At 37.9% G+C, this 25,062-nt stretch overlaps 1 protein-coding gene across 2 annotated transcripts; it reads right to left on the bottom strand.

The window, feature by feature from the left end:
- Nucleotides 1-1,866: 1,866 nt before the first annotated feature.
- snap25a (synaptosome associated protein 25a) lies at nucleotides 1,867-24,459 on the bottom strand. Of its 2 annotated transcripts, none has more exons than XM_083563156.1 (8): nucleotides 24,302-24,459; nucleotides 12,865-13,009; nucleotides 11,625-11,666; nucleotides 9,873-9,921; nucleotides 7,795-7,912; nucleotides 4,343-4,462; nucleotides 3,894-4,038; nucleotides 1,867-3,157 (listed from the first exon to the last, which is right to left on the bottom strand). In XM_083563156.1, the coding sequence occupies exons 2-8, from the start codon at nucleotides 12,934-12,936 to the stop codon at nucleotides 3,089-3,091; spliced, it is 615 nt and encodes a 204-aa protein (XP_083419282.1). In that variant the 5' UTR covers nucleotides 12,937-13,009; nucleotides 24,302-24,459; the 3' UTR covers nucleotides 1,867-3,088. The 2 variants fall into 2 exon arrangements, with proteins under 2 accessions (XP_083419282.1, XP_083419283.1); XM_083563157.1 differs by lacking the exon at nucleotides 7,795-7,912 and adding an exon at nucleotides 8,145-8,262.
- Between the last annotated feature and the right edge of the window lie 603 nt (nucleotides 24,460-25,062).

The raw sequence follows: 25,062 nt of genomic DNA on the forward strand, positions 1-25,062 counted from the left end.
AAATTTGGTTCACGCATTGGGGACAAGCCCATCTCCAAACCCTCCAACAGGTCCATCTGCGAACTTTAGGACCTCGATCGCTGCTTCACCTCAATGGAAGGCCCCGCTGCAAGGAGAACTGTGAGGAGCGAGAGCGCCCTCCTTGAAGAGCGCTCTCCGGGAGTGGAGTGTCCATTTGGATCAAACACACAGAGCGTCCGCTCAGACACACACACAGAGCACTTCCTAAACGAACAGAAGCTAGCGCCGGCTTTACTGCATGCGCGTTTATAGCTTCTTGGTCGTGACGGCACCCTGCCGTTGACACCTCTTCATTGGACTGATTACACACGCGGTTCTGAGCATGGACATGCGGAAGCATTCACAAAGCGTTGTTGACGCAGCTTGTATTAAACGAGTCTTGTTGTAGGGTTAGCTTCGCTAATGACTCCCTTTATTTGAAATTAAATGAAAAAGTGGCCTAAATGCTGTTTTTAGGCTGCTAATTACCTCTCAGGGCTTGTTCAACCTGGAATAAGCATAATTTTTGAGTGATTTGATCACAAGTGGACATCCTGAATCCTATACATTTGGTATTTAAAAGATCACTAGTGACAACTTGACTTCGTCCATCATTTGCATTATTTTCACCATTTCATTGTTTAACAAAAATTACATTCAAATATAAGATAGGACAATATTACTACAAAGAAGCTAGAAAAAACAGCTGCGTTCATCTCTGCTATAATAGCATAATATTTATCCTGTGTTTCACAAAGTTCCAGCCAGGATCAATGCAGTTGATTACATGGTCCCTTGCTTGCATTCACTCAAAAACATTAGGTCAAATAAAATGATAGAATCAAGCAGTGTCTCGTTCAAAGAAATTTTGAACGTCTATTGACAATCAGATTAACCCTGGACACATGCTAGACTGACCATGGTGTCTTCTTATTATATGAAACTGCATTGTTTTGGTCCAATAATTCAAAGCTCCAAATGCTGTATAGCTCAGTCTGTGCATCCGTAGTTTGTGGTGCATCCTGAATCATATGTAATTAAACCGAATCTAAGATTTTGTACCGGAAATGTACATGAAGAAATTTGGCTAGGAAATAAATATTTATATGTAAATACAGTATAATGTATGTATGGATGCCACTTTGGCTTATCTGTTGTAGTATCATTAAAGATGTTGCACTTTTATTAAAATTTGGGTTAAACAACATTGTATCATTATTTGAAATGTATTTTATTTTTATTTAGTTATTTGGTGAATGGTTAACAAATCTATGTGCAATGAAGTAACTATGCTGTCATTTAGGCAACAGCCCATAGCTTTACATTTTAGCTAAATTTGGATGAATCCATAACCCCCCCTTAGGTTATTTCAATTTTTTTTTTGTTCAGGGTTATCAACTTTGTCCATTCAGGATCTGTCCAGTTCCATACATCCATGCAAAACAATAATGACAACCCATACAGGAGGGGTTATATTCATTTTAATTAATTCAGCTAGCTACAAAATGTCAACCACGTCACAGACTGACAGGATACAGAGGGAGTTTGATTTGAATATTACATGCATTGAGGACATCAGTCTCACAGTTTAAACTATGTGACATTCAGGTAAGGTATTTATTTGTCTTCTTATACAGACTATTCAACATCGTAGCAATTTGGTGTGCATAGCTCTAAAGTACAGAAGCAACAAAAACCTCTTCTTTTTGTTTAGTGTGTCACGGATTAGTCTCTTTTTTCTTTTTTTTTTCCTTTTCTATTTTAACCAATAACAAACCACACAGGGAAAGTAAACTAACAGGATACAGTCTTCTTATAAAAGTAAGATCTCTCAGAAATATGCATCTTTGCTTTACATTGCAAATGTTTGTTTATTTATTTATTCATTTATTTCTTCTTTTTTTTTTTTTTTTTTTTTTTTTTTTTTTCTCAGAGCATCCAAAACCTATGATACAGAAAACAATTAGTCTCCACCATTCAGTACATCAGTCATTATCTTTTCCCCCCAGGCTGCATAATCATTTAAAAAACAGGTAATTTTTGCAGAACCAACACCTTCATCAAGTCTATTACAGTTCTTCTTTCGGTCATGTTGCATTATGTTACATTGATGGTCACAGTCTGTGTATATATATATATATATATATATATATATATATATATATATATATATATATATATATATATATATATATATATATATATATATAGACAGAAAGAGAGCACTATTGCCAACTTGCAGGAATATGAAACGTTCAACTGTGTCCTAATACTGAGCATGCTTTTTGTAAATTTTTCGCTACTGCCATGATTTTTTTTTTATATTTTTTAAGACAAGTTTTCTTTATAAGACTCTAAAATCTACGATTCGTCATGCAAATCACACCACTTGGAATGCAATGTCTATTACAGCTACAAGAATCTAGTTGCACTTTTGTCTAAACAGTAACTGATTATGTTTCGCGGTGAGGAAAATTAACCGAGGAAGGATACTGTAAGTGCTTTTGTATCAGCGTCATCGGCGTAAATCATTTGACCCGTTCGTCGTTCGCCATGACAACATCAAAATAAGTAGCATGACAGTAGCCTAATGAAATGACACAGTTTTACTAAGACGATACTGAGATACTGAAAAGGAAAGACAGTTTTGTAGAGCATTCCTATTATATAGTTCATTCAGTAAAGAGGTTTATACCATATATATAATATATATGTATACATATATAATTTGGGTTATATGTATACATATATATATATACGCATACATATATAGATAGGTGACAAAAAAAGAAGAAAGAAGAAAAAAGAAAAAGAAAAAACAATAACGGAATTAAAAAACTTCACAAGTGAGCTAGAGCCATCGAGCCAGCACTATATACAACCTTTGGAAAGAATGATACATAGTGTAAGAAATCATTTTTACGAGGACTATCATTGAAAAAAGCCGACAGACAGCACACAGAACAACATTTACAATGTAGGGGTGATATGTGCATGTGTGCAAACCTAGAAGGTAAATACCAAGATAAAATCATGTTTGTGCCTTTTGACAAACTGCACGGTTTGGAAAAGCAGGCAATTCAGATGCTTAGCCGCTGCCAAGCATCTTTGTGGCCCTCTGGTTAGCTTCGTCAATCCTGGTCTTGTTGGACTCAGCCTAAGAGATAACACAAATGAAAAGTTTTTATGAGATTATGAGATTATGTGTTAGCTTTTCAGTTTATACGTCACATACCATACCATGTACCATAGTGTTAGATCTATGTGCTGAACTTATTGGCTAGCAAAAAAAAAATCCCGCCTGTCTGTTATACAATATAAATTCACAATAAGAGTATCAGTTATGGCCTCTTTAGCATTGTGTGAGGTAAAATCTCCCTTGCTGATTGTCACTGAACTGTTATAAGATTAGTTTAGGTCTGGTTTAGATGTTTAGGTACAGTTGCAGTTATACAAAGACTATGTCTGCTTCAATCACATTACATTAGCATAGTTTTAATCAATTTTAGTGGCATACAGAAGGCAAATGGTCCCTGTTTATGAACCTTACTGTATACGCATGTATGGAACCATCAGCCAGTGTTGTTTTTGTGGGTTTTTAATGTGTAAAAATGAAAATTCCCTAGCCAAGTTGACTACCACGCTAGCAACAACTATTTTTTGTGTTCTTAAAGCTAGTAACCAAGCTCTCTAACCTAACCACCTAAAAGCAATATCTATTTCATCACAGCAAAGATTTTTTCCAATATTCCTATTTTTACAGCTTCCCTCTGTATAAATGCATCGTTTTTGTGACAAGCATAAACGAATATATCAGCAATGTTACTTTTAGAGACGAAAGCATTATAAGCACTTGTTTCCCTTTTAAAAATCTGAACGTTCTCCTGACATACCTTGTTCAAAACCCTTTCGATTTGGCGATTCTGGGTGTCAATCTCATTGCCCATGTCAAGAGCCATGTGGCGCAGGTTACCAATAATGCCTCCGACCTGCTCCAAGTTCTCGTCCATCTCATTTTCCCGGGCATCTTCTGTTACCCTGGACAGATGATGACGTATAGGACAGGATGTGAGTTCATCGCAGGAAAAATTCACAAGGACTTTAAATTTGATCTTAAGTTACTGTCCTCTGAGTGCACTTGTTTTCTTTAACATCTCAGAGACATGCCAGGTAGGTGAGCTGGTAATTCTAAATGGTTCAGAAGTGTGAATGAGTACGGATAAGTGTATGTGTGTGTGTCTGGAGTATGTCTTCATTAATACTGACCAAATTAGCCTCATCCCTTACCATATACAGTAAATGCAACTTTAGCTAATCTTATCAAAGCTGTCTCAGCACTTACCTGCGAATGAAACCTCCGCTGATGGCCATCTGTTCCCGTTCATCGACCACACGGGCAGGCTGACTGTTCACCACGCCATCCTGGTTGTTGCCCCAGGCCTTGCTGCCTCCACTCTTCATTCTGCATGAATCATGAAGAGCATGAGCACTGAGGTGACCGGTAGCTTTCACATTAGCAGTGTTTCCACCCACACACACTTACACACACACACACACACACACACACACACACACACACACACACACACACACACACACACACCACTTACACACATGCGCACACACACGCGCACACACACACACACACACACACACACACACACACACACACACACACACACACTGTAACAACAATGGACAAATGCTGGACTAACAGGCAGGCAGTAACAGGCATAACCAAATCAGATCTCTCTGAAATGTTAGGCCTTGCTGACATATAACATTCATGACTTGCTAGCTAAAACACATACCTTTACTGAACAGATGAACACAAGAAAACAAGGGGAAACTTGCTAGCAAATCTGGGACTCATCTGTGCTTTTACTTGTTGTTGGACTACGTCCCTCTGCCCAGTCATAATGGCTTGTTTTCCCTATCCCTGATTATGACAAATAACAAAGAAGACAGGCCTTGGCAGACATACAACACAGAATAACGGGACTGCCACACTGTCAGAGACAAGTGCAAACAAGTGCAAAAGAAAAGACACTGAAGGGACGAGAACCCATTCCTAGGTCGGACGCCACTGGTAAGTGGCAGAAGATCTAATATCTCCTAGTTTGCTTTTGGTAACATTTATAGTCGGTGGTTATTATGGGAAAGTCCATCGGATTGACTCTTCTGGCTCAGCATATAACAGAAAAACTAGCTAAGTTTTGCCTTATGGGTACAATATATGTAACGTATTAGATGGTACAAAGCCTTAAAAATATTTTGAGAATGGTAGGAGGGGAACATTTTAACTGGATTACCACCTGAATCTTGTGTAGTCTTGTTCTGTTCCGTCATCACAGTTTAAGGACATTTCGAGATATATGCACGAAATTTAATCTATTGATTCACGGACACGAATTTCCCTCTTTTTTCGTGTCACTCAGCACGACTGCCTCCGTCTGGCTCTGTCTTTATAGCAACTGGATTTTTGGATATTTACTGGATTTTAATTTAAAGAAACCACTGACGATAATTTATAATACCGAGCAGCTTACTGTTAATATAAAGCAATAAAAACAGGAATAAATTATCCTGCTTAAATGTTGAGTAATGGGGTTTGAAGATAAAAAAAACAAAAATCCTTCCTACTGAAATACATTACATATAAATACATTACAAGTCATCCTCAGTGACACAAAAAAAGAGGGACATTCGAGTCTATGAACACAAATCAATAGATTACATTTCGTGACTATATCATTAAATGCCATTAAACTGGGATGGTTCCACTTTGATTTAAATAGAGTGTAATTTAGTTTAAAGATTAGAAATGAGCCAGAACCTTAATTCAGGTGTCTTTAATGGCTAAATTCCTGAACTCTTATCCAGATATCTAGATCTTGGAAGATATGCTGGAATAAAGAGCCAGACTGCCCACTGCAGAGTTATTTATATTTTCCACCATCTAACCCTCTTGGCTGTAAACTTGATTTAGAATTGCATACTGGATGATATTCTTTAACACACCACTTTACCACACTGCCTGTTATACTAATATATAGAAACCAGATTCTAATCACCACCAATATACTGTATGTTGTGTGAAAGCTATGTGACAAGGAAACTGAATGATCTGATTTGCATAATAGGTGAGGTTAAAATAAATATTTGGCCCAAGAATGCTTTCATTTTATATCCCCTTAAGACTGTTTGGAGGCTTTATTTTTAAGAATCCTATATTTCATGAAGATATTGTATTGTCCATTGTCTAATATAGATTGCTTTATATCACACTGGCAACCAATGGCAAGTGAAGTTTTTTTGAGTGTAGAGCTTGTGCCTGTATGGTAGATACTCCATAAAAGCCAAGCTTTTGTAACAGTCAGAGAGCAACCTCTCCACTACAGGAAGGTCTTCAAATGGATTTTATTTTGTCTAATTTGTCTATTTATTTGCCTAATAGACCTTCAAATGAAAAACAAAGCAAGGGGACTTTTCATAGCTGCTCTCATACCTAATCTCTCTGATGACGCGGTAAACCATCAAATGTAACCATAAATGGCTAAAAAAAGAGCTTATAAATAGGGTGAACAAGCATAGTTTTTTTTTTTTATCACAGCTCAGCATCAGCCTGTCACATTGTATTCCTTGGTTTTAATCAGGAACAGATTTAGCCCTAGGATACTTTATTTACATGTATATTTTTTTTATTAAACTCTAACTGCCAAAGGCATTGCTAACAGTGAGCAATATAATCAAATTAAAGCAGACATCACTGTCGCCCTATCTACCAGACCTAGATCTGGCCTGCTCTCTTTCAGCTCTCTGTCAAAGTCCCAGTTTTAATTCGCCTTCTCCTTCCTCTTCTTTCCCTTCTCTTTCCTGGTTCAATCCTAATGTCAACTGGCTCAATATTCAATTTATGAATGTGCTTAATGCCAAACAAAGATGTGTTCATTTTTCAGCATCGTGAATGTCATTACGCATCATCGTTTATAGCAGGTTTAACAGGCAGCATTAACGTCATTAAGAACAACATGCAATTTAGCATTCAGGGACATGCTGTTTTAGTCATTCAAGCCAGTGGCGTTGATGGATGTGCTCTCAAAGTTGCATGGAAAGTACTTTGGTCAGCTTATGATGCTTTAAAGGATTTGGAATTCAATAAATAAATGAATACAAAGCCGAAAACGTTGCCAGATCTGATTTGGGATTGGAATATTAGCTCACCAAATGCTCACCAAAAGCTCACCAAAATGATTATAGAGTCCAATTTGACACAGACACACACTAATCCAAATTGAATAGTTCAACTTTGGCACATCCATTCCAAACGTTTTTGTACATTTATGGTTTCTGATGGACCATCCTATTTATCTTTGCATGCGTTTGATCTCGGGTGCAGATTCTTTAGCAAAGTTCGACTTGAGGATTAGTGCAGCATGCCTTAATTCATGTACAAGACTCAGAGGCGAGTCTGCAAGGGCAGCTGTATGTGTGTAAGTGTGTGTGTTTGTGTGTGTGTGTGTGTTTGTGTGTGTTTGTGTGTGTGTGTGTGTGTGTGTGTGTGTGTGTGTGTGTGTGTGTGTGTGTGTGTGTGTGTGTGTGAGAGAGAAAGAGAGAGCGAGAGTGTGCACGACCAGTGGCTCATGCTTGTTGTTTCCTTTGGGGCAGGTTGTAGTGAAGAGCGTGGGTAGTGAGTTCAGCTACTGCAGGCTAGGGCTACTAGACGTCTAGGTTGTGTTCAGTTATGTTCTAATCATTTTTAGGCAGGCAGGCAGGCAGGCAAGCAGCACCTACTTGTTACATGGACAGGAGCAAAGACCACAGAATTTTCCTAGATCGTTCAAATTCTTTTCTGCATCCTTCATGTCCTTATTGATTTGGTCCATCCCCTCTTCGATGCGCTCCAGTTGTTCTGATTAAACAACAAGCAATTTATCCCCCACAGAACGAAGCACGTCAGAAGAAGACAGGGAGGAAAGAAAGAAAAAAAAGGATAGAGAGGACAAAGAAGAGGAGACAAAAACAAAAAAAAAAAAGAACAAACTTCAGACAGTCACTGTGACAAAAGGAAAACGAAGGAGGAAAAAAAATAAGGACGCCACCACATACGCAAAAGACCCCTCCGTCACATGATCAGTACCTACTTGTTACACGGACATATGAAAAGGCCACAGCATTTCCCTAAATCTTTTAAATTTTTCTCGGCCTCCTTCATGTCTTGGTTGATATGGTTCATGCCATCTTCAACACGATCGAGTTGTTCTGGTCAGGACAAAGGGATGACAGCAGTGGAATAAATTTTATTGGCTTTCTCGTTTCTTTCTTTTGTGTTTTTTTTTCTTCTCTGGAGAAACACTATCAAGATGGTTTATCTAGTCGGGACAGCATGCATTTTACTGTGGATCTACTTATAGCAAAAATGATACCTACATGTGAAAACCTTACAAATATTTCACCTAAAATGGGTATATTGGGTTTGAGAATCAAAAATGGACCACTTGGAGAATGAGTTCCACAGAGTATCAAAATGGATCCCTGGGTCAAAAGCGAGAAGAGCCTCAGGACAGAAATTTCTCACCCCAAACCCGATGATATAGCGTGCTGAGTCAGAGAGTGCAGAGTCTCACTGCAACAGTGTGTGCAAATCACAGTTTATTTGTCTGAGTGGGGGTATGGCATGAACGTGGCGGAGGTGGCTGTGTGATCAGTAGGGATGCAGTCTGGCACTGTTAGATATGTCGTAAAGGGGGAAAAAACAAAAGGCAGACTGTAGATGGATCCGGATAAAAGGAAACTCAGCACCATTGTTAGCTTTGCACGATCCCTGACTTTGAAGCCATATATATTGGTTTCTAATCTGTAGTAATATTTATTTACATTCAGATTTATGGCATTCGGCAGACGTCCTTATCCAGAGCCAGCTACATTAATCTCATTTATACAACTGAGCAGTTGAGGGTTAAGGGCCTTGTTCTGGGAGATTCAAAAGTGGCATCTTAATGTGGCTGGGATTTTAACTTGTGACCTTCGAATTTAAAGTCCAATGCTTTAAGCACTAAGCTACCACCAATGAACTGAAATCACGGGATTGAAAAAAAATCTAGATATTTTTATAAATGGAGCATCATTTTTATTGTGTTATTAACCTCATAGTGATTCTTAAACATTTGCAAATGACATATTACAAAGTTTCGGCAATGAAATTAATAGAATCGTCACTGAATATTTCTTGCTTTACATAAATCAATTCCAATTTCCTTGAAATGCTTTCCTTTTTAAATAAAAAAAAGGGCTCCATAGTTTCATTTTCGAATCTCGTTATGTCCAAACGAATCACATTACATAGATTACATAGATTGCTTTTGACCAGGGATTGTACAAAGAAATGAAAAGATATTAATGGGAGAGTGATGTTTGTCATCACCAGTTAAATCAATCCTCTTTATTTCCCCACACAGAGAAAGAAACTCGCTCTTCTTTAAGTTTGAATATTTTTCCCCTGCAGGTGGTCCGGTTTTAAACGGACCAGATGTAGAATACAAAAGCCTGAGTCTCAGTGGCCACGTGATCTTTTTATATCGGTAAGTGTGCGTTTTAAAGGTAAAGACGTTTGGAAGGACAGAAGAATCAAGGATAAGGAAAGATTCAGAAAGATGTTAGTTGAAAGGAAAACACTGAATAATAAAAAAAAAACATAAAAAAATGAACTTTTGATTGGTTTATTAAGCCATCGGTCATTCTGTAAGATTACTTAATATCATTGAATATGAATTATTATCTGGTATTTATTTACAAGGAGAAATACAGATTCATAAAAATTTTAGCAAATCATGCGTTCCATCATTATCCATCTGTAAAGCATTTAGACTTACCTCCTTGCTCATCCAGCATAACCAAAGTCCTGATACCAGCATCTTTACTCTATGCACCGAAAGGCACCGAGAGGTTGGCATAGATGACGATGAAAGAAAGTAGGAAAGAGTGGAAAACAAAGATAAGGTACATTCACTAGGAGAAGGTACAGGATTCTTTCATGAGTTCGAGTCGAAGGGGGAAAAAAGGTCAGGGAAACGAAAATGTTATGTTACACGGTTGTTTTAGTAGTTGGACTCAGGGGAAAGGTGTAGGATAAATATCAGTAGTTAAGAATGCATTGATCCCAAACACACTGCTTTAGCAGAATTACATACGGCATGAGGCAACCTGTTAGAGAGGTGATAAGGATAATGCTGTGGCTGTGCTGCCAGTGCTAATTCTAGTTAAATTGTTGGAGCTGATTTATCATGGAAAACATTTAAGGGTTTAATGGCTCAGTTAACTCATGACAATCATGTGATTAATATTGCTTAAATATTATTACTGATTGACAGCCTTTAAAATAAACGCATTGTTCTATCTTTGTTTCTTGAACAATTTTGTATACTTTAATTGTACCCTTTACACTCAGAGAGTAGGGTGGGATGAGGTTATGAAGTCACAGACATCGATATATTGAACACTCGCTACTTGACTGAACCATTGATTAGCTTTTGTTTGAAGCATTATTGACTTCTGCTGGCCTGCGTATATCTCCCAGCTTTATTTTATACAATAATTCTTTTAAAACAAGATTCTTCAGAAAATCAGCCATGCAGCTTGCAATGGTTTTGCTCCACTGTCCTTTTTTTAATGCTGTTTGGAAGTGCCTGAGTTTAAATCAGAAGAACAGCTGTGTCAGCATGTGCAGTGGAAGCAGCATCAATGTTTCCTATAATCAAGAAGCTGCGTGGTGGCATAAATCAGGCTGAGATGGGGCACAGCAGCCACCCCTTCTTCCTTCAGCAAGTAAATGAATCCTGGGGGATGTGCTGATGTGTTAGTGTCAGGCTGTCCACCCAGCTCTGGAAGACCTGCTGCTTATTGTCTGTGAGAATGTATGGCACAATTTGCAAACCGGATTATCTGAGTCTTGCCACTGACTGTATAAGTGTTTGCCGAGTGCCAGTAGGTCTCTGTTTTTAGTCAGTTTTTTTCTTTTGCCATCTACAGTTTGTCCTTATTCCTTAGAGTTCCTTTATTTAGAGGCAAATGTATTGCTGTGGCCTTTTCAGCCTCAAGAGTATATGGCAGAAAAACCTTTACCCCATGAGAGTATCCCTCTCTCCTTCTCTCTCTTTCTTTCTCTCTCTTTCTCTCTTGCTCCTTGTCTGTCTCATTTCTCAGTCTCACCCAACTGTCATCCTGTCTAGCCTTATTAAGAAAGACTAAATTTGCTCCTGGCCACAAAGTCCATCTGTCACTGGAGTTCAGCAGGCAGCACGCAGAAATGCACCAGAGACCACGCAACCCACTTAGACCACAATAATCCTTATTCAGAATTTATTTTCATCCCTTCGACATCCCCACCACTTCTTCTTACAACACTACAATCTCAATTCCAGTCAAAAGACTGTCCTATAACATACCTCACAAAGAACTGTTCTTTTCATAGATGGATATTGCAATTACTCATTTTGTTATAGCATTTTTAGATAAGACATGCCATACATATAAACATATTCTGGTAAAATGCACTTTCAGTGCAATATATTTAAATCTTGTTGGTGTATAGTCTGTGTATACTGGAGAGAGTATGCATAGCTTACCTCTTCCACCAGCTGCAGCATACGACGAGTGCTTTCCAGTGACTGTGAAAGACAGAGGGGACATTATAAATGTAACAGAAGGAAAATAAAAAAGCTAATGTCTAAAGAAGTCCTGAGATATAATGGGAGAGGCATGGGGAAGACCAGAGATAATTGAGCAGTAAATATTACTGACAGCATTGTGTTGGTAATCTTTTTCTCTCAGTCTATAATTTTTATGCATCATCAAGGCACCATTTTTCTTTTTTGAAAAATAATTGTATTGTCCTACACTGCTTGTATATATATATATATATATATATATATATATATATATATATATATATATATATATATATATATATATATATATATATATATATATAACATCTGATGGCCCTATCGTGTATACATGAGTACATTGAGTGAATAATTTTAACATCAGATCTCATATCAAGCCCTAAAGCACACGCTTCCCTCTCTGAAGAACTAAATTTTCTATTATGCTGAAAAAATATATCTTAGAATTGATATTAGGTGTAAGTTGGAGTTGCAAGACACTTGGAGAACAGTACTATCGTCCACCTTTAGCATGCATGAGTTTCATGACTTATAGGTTAGGAGAGAATGTCACCTTCTACACTGAGAGCATTGGCAGTTTTGTTTTTTTGGACCCCTGGCCTTGGATAGCTGTGGAGATTGGATACACTTTTTGCAGATATTATGGCACATTATGGACATCCAAATAACAGCAATGGCAATACATATATTTAGAGGTTGACTGACAATTTCGGCAATTAATCGGCATCAATAATAAAAAAAAATCCATACCGATAGTTTTTTTGGGTTGCGTTATAATGTACGAGAGCGGCCTCTAGAGGCGAATCACTGACACTTGATGTTTATACAAAGTTTCTTTTTTTATTCATTTTTTTATGTAACTTTTTTAATTCATTTGGAATTTTACTTTTTGTTCCAGTTTAAATGCGTCTTTTATTTTCTTCAATATTTATTAATATAATAATATATTTATTTTTATTTCATTTCACACATATATATTAGTGCCAAGGTCTACATCCCAGACTGCATGTCCCCCTAAAGCAATATATGTAGCTCACAACCTAAGCATTCTGATAGCAAAGTAAGAAGAAGTTTCTGTGTGCAAAAATCTACCAACGGTTGCTTCATGACAATGACACAATTTTAATGGATGGCTGTAAAATCCTTCCAACACCATTATGATTTAAGATCTGGTACTCACCTCATCGGCCAGCTGGTCGGCACGCTGCTGCATGTCCGAGAGCTCATTGCGCATGTCTGCGTCATCTGCCATGGCTGCTGGGGTTGAGTTGGTGGAGCTTACCTCCAACTTTTAAGTGTGGGCCCTTCAGGGAGTATGGGGGGAGCTGGAAAACAAAGGGACAGCAAGTGAAGATACTGAAGATACTGGAGTCATATTCACACTGCAGGAGTGGTTATATATCCTGCTCTGTCCTTGAGTGAACATTTCAAGAAGCTTACACTAACCATAAACATCTCCTAAATAGTGTCCCGTGTTAGTAAAGGATTTGTTTGAGTCTGGGCCAGATTTAAAGATACCCTCTGATCCATTTCCTTCTGAGATTTATCCACCATCACAGCATTGCAGAGGTCAGCTGGATTTATAGTCCCAGGAAAGCCATTTAGCCAGGCTATTTTAAATGCCATCAATGAATACCTCAGGAAAAAGAAGCACGGTGCGTTACTACGATTACTCTGCCGGCTTTATAACCTAGTGGCTCTGTGCTGTGCATTGGAATTGTATAATGAGGAAGAAGCAGGGAATTGCATAACAATGTAGGCAGAGCAACTTTTGTGAGTGGGAATGTAACAAGCATCTTCGTAGCTGTTGAACTATAAAAATTCAACCCTGAGGAGTTCGGTATACCATCACTTTTCTCTCGTCTTATGCATATTACTAGATAGTTATGCACTATCTCACCTGACAGCTAGCAGGATCCCTAGTGTACCGGAAAGAACATATACATGAAGCTCAACCATCAAACTAAGGTAACCTGATTATACCGTTAGCAGTGTGGGAAGAAAAGGACAATGCATCATAAAATTCAATTAAATCTGAGCAGACATTAAAGATGCTATAAAATACTAAGGCCTCCATTTATTACAAGAACCCAACACGAGCAGTCAGATTTAATGCGCCAGACTGACCTTATACTGGAATGGAAAATAGGATAGGATCTCAGTAACACTGAAACTTACTTCATCACTGACTACTTCACCTTTAGTGAATAACCAAGGCTCAAGGTTATTATAGAAAGCCTCTTTATCAAAGGCAGAGCAGAAAATTTATGGACTTCTTTCTTTCATTGTATGTTTTATTTGGGTCATTGAAATAATTGAAAATGTCTAAAATGTCTCTAGAAATTTCCTTTACAAAATGCTAATTAAGCATACAGAGGACACGTGACCAAAAGTGGCCTTGCAATAACAGGAGAATCCAAGCAGCACAAGCTTTATGCAATGGAGAAAATTTCTGAAATTAAACAAAATGAAGTCCCATGGCATTTGACAGCTGGCAGAGATAATTAAAATCAAGCCCAAAATCAGTACAAAATGCTGTTTCCCGTCCATCCTGAGACCCAACCATTCTTTTCCTTCCTTTTTCACTTAAAGACTGCTAACACATTCCAGGAACATAATCCTTGACATCAAATTATATTCCTCAACATTTGTGGATTGTATTACAGTTATAGTAATACTCATCTCATATAATGGTATGGATTTCAAACCCACGCTTTCAGGAAAAAGTTCAGAGTCCTTTCCTATTTAAAGAATTCAAGACCACGCCCACTGGAACATACAGTAAACATTGCTCCACCTATGCTAAAAATGACAAACATTTTTCTGTGTATTTATCCAGGGTCATCCTTTTGTATAGTTCAGCCCATCATTTTCCTTTTCTTCTCTACTGCTCTGTTCTGTTACTCTCTAAATCTCCTGCTTTATTAATGTCATTTATTCCAGTTCATTCCCGTGGGCTCACCACCTGCAGGAGGGACCGTAAGGGACCGGTGCTGAGAGGATTGGGCAGCAGTCGAAGGCGGGGGCCTTGACAGCCCGATCCCTGGACACGGAGAAGTGTCTGGGGAATCTGCTTAGACTGCTGCCCCCGCGACCCGAATTACGGATAAGCGGGAGAAGATGAATGAATGAATTCCAGTTCTATGATTCTGCGTTGCGCTTCTATGAGTAAATAAAACAAACCGTATGAAACTCGTAAAAGGTGCTTCTGAATAATAAATCCTTGACTGGTCAAGGCTAAAAAAAAAGCAGGGTGTAGAAGTGCAGGACAACAGCCACAATGATGATACAGGTCTAGAAATCGGTTTAATAATGCAACGTGTTTTTTATGAAAAAAATACTAGACCATTTTGATTATATTCATGCACTAAATGATCAAGAATCAACATTTATTTTAGACAATAAATTGAGCAGAAATTCGATCCAGCAGTTCTGTCCAGCTGTTTGCTTTTAGCAAGACAATTCAGTGTGGGCTATGACATTATTCTGACTTCATTAGAGGAAATCGAGGGACATGGTAGCCCAGTTTTTAAGGCTCTGGGTTACTAATCAGAAGGTCTGGGGTTTAAGCCCCAGTACTGCCAAGCTGCCAATATTGGGCACTTGAGCAAAGACCCTTAACCTTTTCAGCTCCAGGCTACTTCCTTAAAGCAGCTCCTTCTACATGATCTTGATCCTATATGCCCTTTAGTGAAGGTCACAGTAGAAACCCCCACCCTGACTTAAAGACCTGATCTTACACAAAACGCAACGACTTTTCTCCCTAGAGCACCTTAGAAGGCAAACCAAATGTAGACACAAAAAACCCCATAAAAGGACATCATATTTCGGGGTACAGCGCACTGATGCGTATTATTCCAATTTCCTTCAGGTATTTGCAACCGTTTTTCTACCGGCTTTATTAATCCGGCTTTCAGCTGACAGATCACAGTAATGTAACACATTTCTACTCGATCAGCAGCACGTCTTGGCTTTATTAGGCATGCATTATTTAGCTCTCGTTTGTGGTCAATATTTCATTACACTGTGAAGGCAGCGTTTTGTAAAATGTCCACAGCAACATTATCAACTATTGCAGTGCACTGAAAAATAATGTATTGTTCGAAAAACAAAAAAGACTGTGGGTCTCATTTCCAGTTGCTCTGACGGCTGTCATCATTTTCCCTTTCTCTGTAGCAAAAGCGGCTCTGCACCAAAACACCCTACACTACCTCAACTGCCCTTTACAGACAAGCACATTTAAAGAACACCACTGCTAGAAACACATGCCATTTGCATATCTCTACTCATGATATTAACATGATATTAGCATGATATTAACCCCTATACAAATGCTACGTTGACCAAATTGTACCATTTAGGTGAGAAATAAATGCAGGGCTATGAGCATGCAAAAGCTATCACATGAGGTCTATATTGTTGCTTTGCTATATTTATTGTGTACCAGAGTATTCAACCGATAATCCTAATAATAAATGCCTTTAACCCCTGAAACATTTATATGGATTAAATAAAGGTGTTTTATTCCTAAAAAAAAAAAAAAATGTCTGTTAATTAAAGACAAATGAGCATCTCTGGCTCAATACCTTCAGGTTTAGATACTTTAAAGGTGCAATAGTAAGCCAGAGCTTTTTTCTTTTTTTTTACAAAATAAAAGCACTGTATAAATCACAAGATGTCATACTGAAGAGCTCCCTATGGTTATTTAATATAACTGGAAAAAAAATGTAAATATAAAACAAGGCTAGTTGTGTCTTTTGTAGAAAGAACAACGTTCTTTTTTTTCAGTGTTTGCCGATCATTACACCACTGCATGTGCAGCTTAAAGCTGAACTCATATGAAAAAATCTGGGCCCCCCTCCTCCTTCAACCTGAGGGGAAAGGTGTAAAAAGAATTTGGAGCACCCTCTAACACAGGTCTAATCAGAACAGCTTGTGATTGCACCAGTCCGGCTGCCATTTTGTTTTTTCGCAGCCTTCGTCTCCCACTGTAGTCGCTCTAATGCCATTCCTGTCCTCTGAAAGGAAAGTAAACTTGTCACGTTCGACCTTGAATTTTAGAATTGCTGAATTAGACCTGATCCGGGACATTATCTTTTAGATCGGCTGGTGGTATCAGCACAGATATACGGCTCTGTTTTTGTGTCTCCATTCATTATACTCTCTCAGTGATGTGTATCTACATTCTTGGATTTATCTGTCTGTCATGAAATGCTTCGTTTAATATAATTCGATTTAGTGTTATTTGTATTAACAGGGGATGTTGTGCAGAAGCAGCTTTACAGACATAACTGGAAGCATGGAATGAGGCTGATTAACAAAATAACAACCCTATTGTAAGCACAAATATGTTTTTTTTATAATAGATCTAAAAATTGTTAGCTTGTAAACTAGATCGAACCGAAGGGCGCGGTTCAGGTTCGGTTTGTTCCCTTGATTAAAACCTTTCATCCTCTTTGTACTCTGACCCCAAACTTCCTAACAAGCAGGGATACATGAAGAAAAGAAGTCCACTGAGCTGTAATGTACACTATATGTGGCTATATATACTTCAAAAGCTGTCTGATTTACATACACATACATTTAACATGCCGCATGCAGGTAAAATAACGTAAATAACTTAATATAGACTTTTAATGAGCCGAATTAGAAAATGTGTTTAGATATAACCTGCTTTGTCAACAGAAGTCCAAAGCAGCAGAACAAAAAGCGCAGATAAAATCCAATGAAACATGAAACTATCATGCAAAGGTAAGCATTACTGTTCAGTCCCTATAGTACAATGCTGAAAGCTTATACTGCTGACAGTGCCACGCTACTAATTTAACCAATATCTCTTTCTTCCTGCTCAATATAATTAAACTGTATTTATAATCATCAGGCGAAGACTAAGAAGGTTACGAGGGTATTTATTTCTGGAGCACTTTCCCCCCCGTGCCCACTGCTTAAGGCTGGTTTATATCATGACGCTCTTTGAGCCTTTGCAGTCGATCGAACCTGAGTCCGTTCCAAATGCCCATCTGCGCTCCTTCTGCAGTCAAAGTACCAGATTCCACTGCAGCACTGAAACCCCTCCCAACGGCGACAGCTTACACTCCACCTGCAGTCTGTCGACAACCCGAGCCAGACTTAGGACGTTGTATCCATCGCAGGATGAATTCATTACCAGCACACCTGCATGGAGCCATTTCAGTCCTTGCGTCTATTCTAATCTGTCATGTGATTCACAGATTTTTACTGTAATAATGCACAAATGATCAACACAAGGATTTACAGTCAATAACATAATACGAATAGAAAGACTTTAGCCTTGTTAAAACTACTGGGGAAAATAAATACAAAGTCCATTGCAGCAAAATAAGTAAAAAGTGGGGCGAGAAAAAAAAAAAGCTCATATATAGAAAATATTTTCTACAAAGAATTTATTAGAAAAAAGCACACTAGTACCCTAATTCTTAACACTAAAAAAAATTACCAAATATTGGCATGTTAAACTACAGTGATTTATGCGATACATTTAAGAATTTAAACTTTTATAATTTGGGCAAATAATACTTGTTAAAATGGACCTTAAATCAGACTTGCATGCTGAACATTTCAAACTCGTGATATTCTCAGATTTACACATGTAGACAGTCTTTTTCAATTTGCACCTCAGCTGAGACTGAGGTGACTGTCAAAAAACATTGATTTGGTGTTTCTGCAGCAGATTTCTATTGATTTGTCCCAACCAGCTGACCAAACCCGGTTTGGTTTCCTCTGACCACAAGACATGATCCAACTTCTGATGACATTTGGTGCGACGTCTCCAATGCTTCTAATGTTCTGAACCATAACATGCACAGTTTTTGTTCTGCTGTACGTGTTTATTTAAAAAACGTGGGTGTTCAAGATGTCCATCATCATCACCATCATCACCATCATCATCATCATCATCTTCGTCATTATTAAACTGATCAGAAAAAATAATAATAAATTGCACATTTATAAAATGTTTATTTATTGGTATGGTATTAACTGCTGGTTCCGGTTATCAATTTGTTTATGTTTGAGAAAATACATGCGACATCCTCATAATCGCTCATTCTTATTCAAAACGGTTTTTTTTCTGCATTTCACAATTTCTTGTGCTCAGAAATAATTATAGAAATAATAACCACAACAAAATAATAACAGTACACTATTTTACATCTACATCCCAGAAAACAAGCTGAATGATGAAAGAGGATCATTGCCTGATTTGACGCAGGAAAAAAGGATAGAGTTCAGGAGCTTTTATGCTTTCAGCTGAATGGAGCAGGTCTTAGCATCAGCAACTGATAAATAATTAAAGAGCAGCAAAATAAAATACATTAAAAAGCTATTATGGAGTCAAAAGCCAGGACACTTGAACAATACCTTCACTTTGGTTCTCAGAATTATAGGATTCGATGTAGCCATGTCTTATAATATACCTGCATTGAGAAAGACACCCTGCAAACACCTTCCGCTGCAAGGAAACAGGAAGAAATATCTGTGCCAGTGTGCTTCTGTGATGAAAAGTTGCCCTACTTCATAGGTGTTTCAAGTGGTACGTTCAAAGCAATGCGTATAATATTATTCAGAAAAATAACCTAAATAATAAATCTTTTTTTCATCATTTTATAATATAAGAAAAAACACTTTGGAAGGTTTGATGGGACACAAGCGAAATGTTAAGAGGATATAAATGGTAAAGACTGAACATATGCAGCTCATGATGCTTAACGTGCACACTCAGTAAGGGATTAGTGTGGGGCTTTATAATCCCAGACGCTTTAGATTGGTACGTGACCTGTGACTGAGTGCAGTCAAACGGATTTGCCCTTGCATAAACAAACAGGAACTTACGACCTACAGGCAAATCATAAGGCACCATTTCAGATTTTATTTTTATTTTTTGTACAGAATGAAATGACAATAACATCTCAATCGCAGCCAGTGTACTGTTTGCAGGTATATATGAAAAGTCCAATTATTCTGGACATCTTGTCTTTTTCCTCCTCTCTGTGTGTTCTTTCACTCATCTTTTCCATACATCCATACATCCATACACATATCTATTTATCCATCCATGCACTCACCCATTCATCCATTCAATCATCAATCCATCCATGCATCCATCCACCCATCTACATAACCTTCCATCCATCCATCCATCCATCCATCCATCCATCCATCCATCCATCCATCCATCCATCCATCCATTCATCCATCCATCCATCCATCCATGCACTTACCCATCTATCCATTCAATCATCAATCAATCCATCCATGCATCCATCCATCCACCCATCCACATATCCATCCATCCATCCATCCATGCATCCATGCATCCATCCATCCATCCATTCATCCATCCATCCATCCATCCATCTTTTGTAGTATCTGCAGTTATAATTTATTAGAAGAATTCTTATTCTGGGTGAATGTATTTTTTTAGAACCCATCAGTGTTCTTTATTCCTTATCTCTTCTATCTCTTCTATCTATCTATCTATCTATCTATCTATCTATCTATCTATCTATCTATCTATCTATCTATCTATCTATCTATCTATCTATCTATCTATCTATCTATCTATCTATCTATCCATCCATCCATCCATCCATCCATCCATCCATCCATCCATCCATCCATCCATCCATCTATCCATTCTTCCATCTATGAATCCATCCATCTGTCTAGCCATCCATCCTCTAAACTGTCTGTAGTTTTTATTATAAAAAGAATCATTATTCTGGACAGCTTGTCTTCTTTCTCCTCTCAATGTTTTTTAACTTATTTCATATATCCATCCATTAATCCATGCATTCCCCAATGCATCCATCCATGTATCCATCCATGTATCCATCCATGTATCCATCCATCCATCCATCCATCCATCCATCCGTCCTTTCATCCATCCATCCATCTATCCATCCATCCTTTCATCCATCCATATTCTTTAATCTTCTCTAATCTTCCATTCTCAGGAGCCAGCGTTTTTTATATCACTCACATTTGCTTTGCGGAAACGCTTTACTTTACAATAACTGTTTTTAATGCTTCTATAATGCATGAGACCATGTTTGATGTATCATTGGCCACATGTAGGAATAAGAGCAGCTCAGCATGTCCCCTGTTCGCCACACTCTGTGTGATACCTCTGACTTTTTAATTGCATGTGCTAGAGTCACTCTGAACATGCCCTTTTATTGCTGCTCTTTCAAAAATCTCAAAATATATTCATGCACACTTTAAAGGTTTTCCCTTGGGTGCTCTCTGTAAGCAAACTAATAATCTCGGTAGCATAACTGAAGAAATAAGGGGGGGGGGGGGGGGGCAGATGAGGAGATGATTATTCAGACCACCTCAGCTACTGTAAGTGTAGCCAGAGAATTTTGCAGCAGGAGACAGGAATCCCTAATAAATAAGAGGATAGAGGAAGATATATACACCATCAACACCCAGTGCACTGCAGCTGCACTACTGCTGGGCCCCTGAGCAAGGCCCTTGCCCTTCACATGCACATGTGTTTAAAGTAAATGAGATAATTGGATAACTTCTTCCAAAGGCTACACATGTCACATTTACATAACGATGCATTCTTTTGCTGTATTTTGCCACAAATATAAATAATGATATAGTCTAACAACATCACCTTGTATGAAATATGTGTGTAAGGACACAGTAGAGCAGCACATGTATAACATACATAACATGTATAGAGTATTAGGACAAATGTATTCTTCTGCTTTTTTTATTGCCACATTATTATTGTCACACCGCAGGGCTGCATAGTGATACCCCTGAATAGCAGAATTTACATTTAATTTTATTGTTCAATTAGAATGTATACATTTGTAGAAGTCTATCTATCTATCTGTCTGTTTATTTATTTATTAAAATTATTTTTTACCTCCAAATGACTTAGGTGTATGCAGTTTAAAATAAATAATGATCTTGTTGTTTTTCCTCCGTACAGTCCTGCAATAAACTTTTAATAAAAAATCATAGTAAATAAATTACCATACTCCTTTTTATTTGCTTTCATTTCTGTAAATTTTTGGGATAAAGACTAGCTAGATTTTTTTTTTCTTAAATCAGATGCAATTCTAATCGGTAAAAAACTGTGTATATATATATATATATATATATATATATATATATATATATATATATATATATATATATATACATATATATATATATATATATATATATATATATATATATATATGTATATATATATATACATATATATATATATATATATATATATATATATATATATATATATATGTATATATATATATATATATATATATATATATATATATATTCAATAGAATTATTTGTATAGTGCATATAACAATGGGCATTGTCCCCTGGAAGCTTTACAGGGATAAATAGGTTATACAATGTGATTTATTTATTTTTTTATATTAATTTTATATTTTATTTTAAACCTAAATGGTATATGATGATTATTATGCTTCAGAAAATTAAGCATGTTTGGCATTCAATTTGAAAAGTACTGTGTTTATGCCTTAAAAATCTCTGGTATTTTTACACATTGTCAGTGCATATTTTTTGGCACAAACATTATGAAATAGTTTGATGAATAAAAAGGTTGTAAAATCCTTTATGCATTAATTGTTTTTTATGGATATTAAAAAGGCACTCAGTTTTTCAGCACTCGTCCAATGTCTATTAACCAATGGTTTCATCTTGACAGTTTTATTAATGGAGGGAGAGAACAGCGAGATGGGGGTGAGTGTTGGAGCAGATTGGTGTACGTGGTCGGAGTCGTGAGTCACCATTTCAGGGAGAGAAGTAGCAGCAGATAAAGCAGGAGCAGCTCTGCAGTCCAACAGCCGCATTAACACAGTCGTGCTCTGATCAAGCCCACCTGCCTCTCACAAGAGCACAAACACAAGCACACAAGCAACACAATGGAGGCCTGCACAATAGACGCCTTTCCGCGACGGGTGTCTGGTTTATACAGAAGATAGAAAAAAGCTTTAATCGGTGTTTCAGGTCGGTGAGAAGAGCTGTCGGGATTTTCCATTCTCTCTCTCTCTCTCTCTCTCTCTCTCTCTCTCTCTCTCTCTCTCTCTTCACTCTCTCTCTCTGTATCTCTCCTGCGTCACAAGTATGAAATGACTAATCACTGGCAGGATGATGGCGTCAACAAAAAAAGTGTATAAACCCCCCCAAAAAAACAAGAATATTAATAACCCCGACTCATAAAAACAGCCACGTGACCCAGACAGTTCTGCATACAGCACATGCTTTTAATGTTAACTATGTTGATCCTGTGTCTCTTCAGGAGTTCGTCACCTCACACACACGGTATATACATATCAAATCTAAAAAGAAAAGAAAAAGACAGAGAAATACTGCGTTAAAGCGTGAATCCCGCAGATGCGCCTTCAGTCTCAGTTGCGGGTCCCTCCCCTCTCCGCCCACGCAAACCAGGCCCCGCCCATCACCCATCTACCCACCATCACTGAGAAGACACAGGGGGTAATTAGTGCCTCCTGTCACGTAAATATATACACAGGTTGTTCCTTTCTTGCTTTCTTTCTTTCTTTCTTTCTTTCTTTCTTTCTTTCTTTCTTTCTTTCTTTTTTATACCAACTTTTCTTTTAGGGGATGAGAATCCACATGGTAAAAAGCATGTCCATCATACAGTATTGCGTGATGCACAGCAATGTCTTTCCATCCTGTCTACAACACCTCTCTCTCTCTCTCTCTCTCTCTCTCTCTCTCTCTCTCTCTCTCCCTCCCTCTTTCATGTTATGTCGCAGTTTATCACGCCATCTGACGCAAATTTCCCTCCTTTCTTTTTTCCTCTGAGCTCGTCCATCACGAAGGCTATACATGGTCATATATGATCTTTACATGATTTCCTTTTTCTCCCGACGTCACGCCACCACGGACCTCCTCTCCTTTCCCGAGGAGGTCCGTGCAATATTTTTTGGCCAAAACCCAAAGGCGCATGCGGTGCGTGAAAAAAAACACCCGCAGCAAGGCGTGTGTTTAAACACGACGTGTTGACTAGGCATCCAGATACGCACGACTTCAAATAGGATGACGATGATTAATATGATGATGATCAAACCCGATTTTGAATGAAAGAAATCGAAAATACCTTACAGAAAGGCAAAGCAAAAATCCCCCCAAAACAAACCCTTGCACCAGACAAAATTGTACTTTGTTTTGACGTAATACTCATATACCTATAAGCATCTGCCATCCATCTACGATCTAGCCAAATATTATACGGATATAATTATCTTTCAAAGGCTGTCGCTATCCGTGGTGCTGAAGCACAGAATCCGCCCACCTCTCGCCTTGGACTCCTGACAGACCATCCTCTGAACCATAATCACAAGCCTAGTCGTGATCATATCCACCTTTTTTAATCATAACAGCAGCGATGACCACGTATAAACACGCACACGCACACGCACACGCACACACAAACACAAGCTCGGTACTTTGAAGGAAAACATTACCATTCCACGATCTCTCCATGAGTTTTTTTCTTAAAGCATTTAAAAAAAAACAAGTCTTTTTCTACACTGATATAAGTAATACCAGATCCTTACCTGATGATGTGCTCTGTTCAACAGCTGATCGCTTTGAAACCCGCTCCTGCTCCTGCTGGCGCTGCGTGGCTTTACTGCAGCTTCTTCTTCTTCAATGGAGACGCGCTCTGCTCTTGGCAAACATGGCCGCCGCTTTGACGTCAGCGCCTTTTAATAGTAGCCTGTCGCGCGGGTGGGGGTGCGCGTGTGTGTGTTGGGGGGTGGGGGGTTGGGGGGTGTTGGGGGATTTTCTTTTTTTTTTTTCTTTTTTTTTGGGGGGGTGGGGGGTATTTGGCAGGGGGGTAAGAAAAGAGAAGAGAGGATTGAAGGGGGCCAAATCCAAAATTGTACAGGGACAAATAAACAGCTGAATGAATGAATGAATGAATGAATGAATGAATGAATGGCTATTACAGAAAATTGTTACAAAAAGTGATGGTGTAAGGCATATATATTGGACACAAAGGTTAGATTTTCTTTGTTTGTTTTTTATAAAGTGGACCTTATTGATTTGCAATCTAAATATCTGTTTTCATGATCTTGTTGCTATGTTTGCTTTAATTTGCAGCCTGCTTTATATAATACCAATTCTAAGTTCTGTGCAAGAATTTAAGTACTGTAAGATGTTTGAGGCTGTAAATGATAATAACATATTGGAAAATTAATACTTCAAAAACATCTAATTGTTTCTACCACTGCACTCTTTATAGTATAGGATATACACTTTACAAACAATAGTTTTTGGACACCTGACCATAAGATTGGTATGTGCTCTTTGTACA

Source organism: Silurus aristotelis, assembly GCF_946808225.1.
Source record: "Silurus aristotelis genome assembly, chromosome: 15".
NCBI classification, from domain to species: domain Eukaryota; kingdom Metazoa; phylum Chordata; class Actinopteri; order Siluriformes; family Siluridae; genus Silurus; species Silurus aristotelis.

Excerpts from the sequence above, each read along its gene's own strand:
- snap25a (XM_083563156.1), bottom strand. The coding sequence starts at position 12,936 with ATGGCAGATGACGCAGACATGCGCAATGAGCTCTCGGACATGCAGCAG. Across the intron at positions 9,922-11,624 it reads TGCTGCAGCTGGTGGAAGAG|AGTAAAGATGCTGGTATCAG; the intron begins GTAAGCTATGCA and ends TTCGGTGCATAG. Across the intron at positions 7,913-9,872 it reads TATGCTGGATGAGCAAGGAG|AACAACTGGAGCGCATCGAA; the intron begins GTAAGTCTAAAT and ends TTGTTTAATCAG.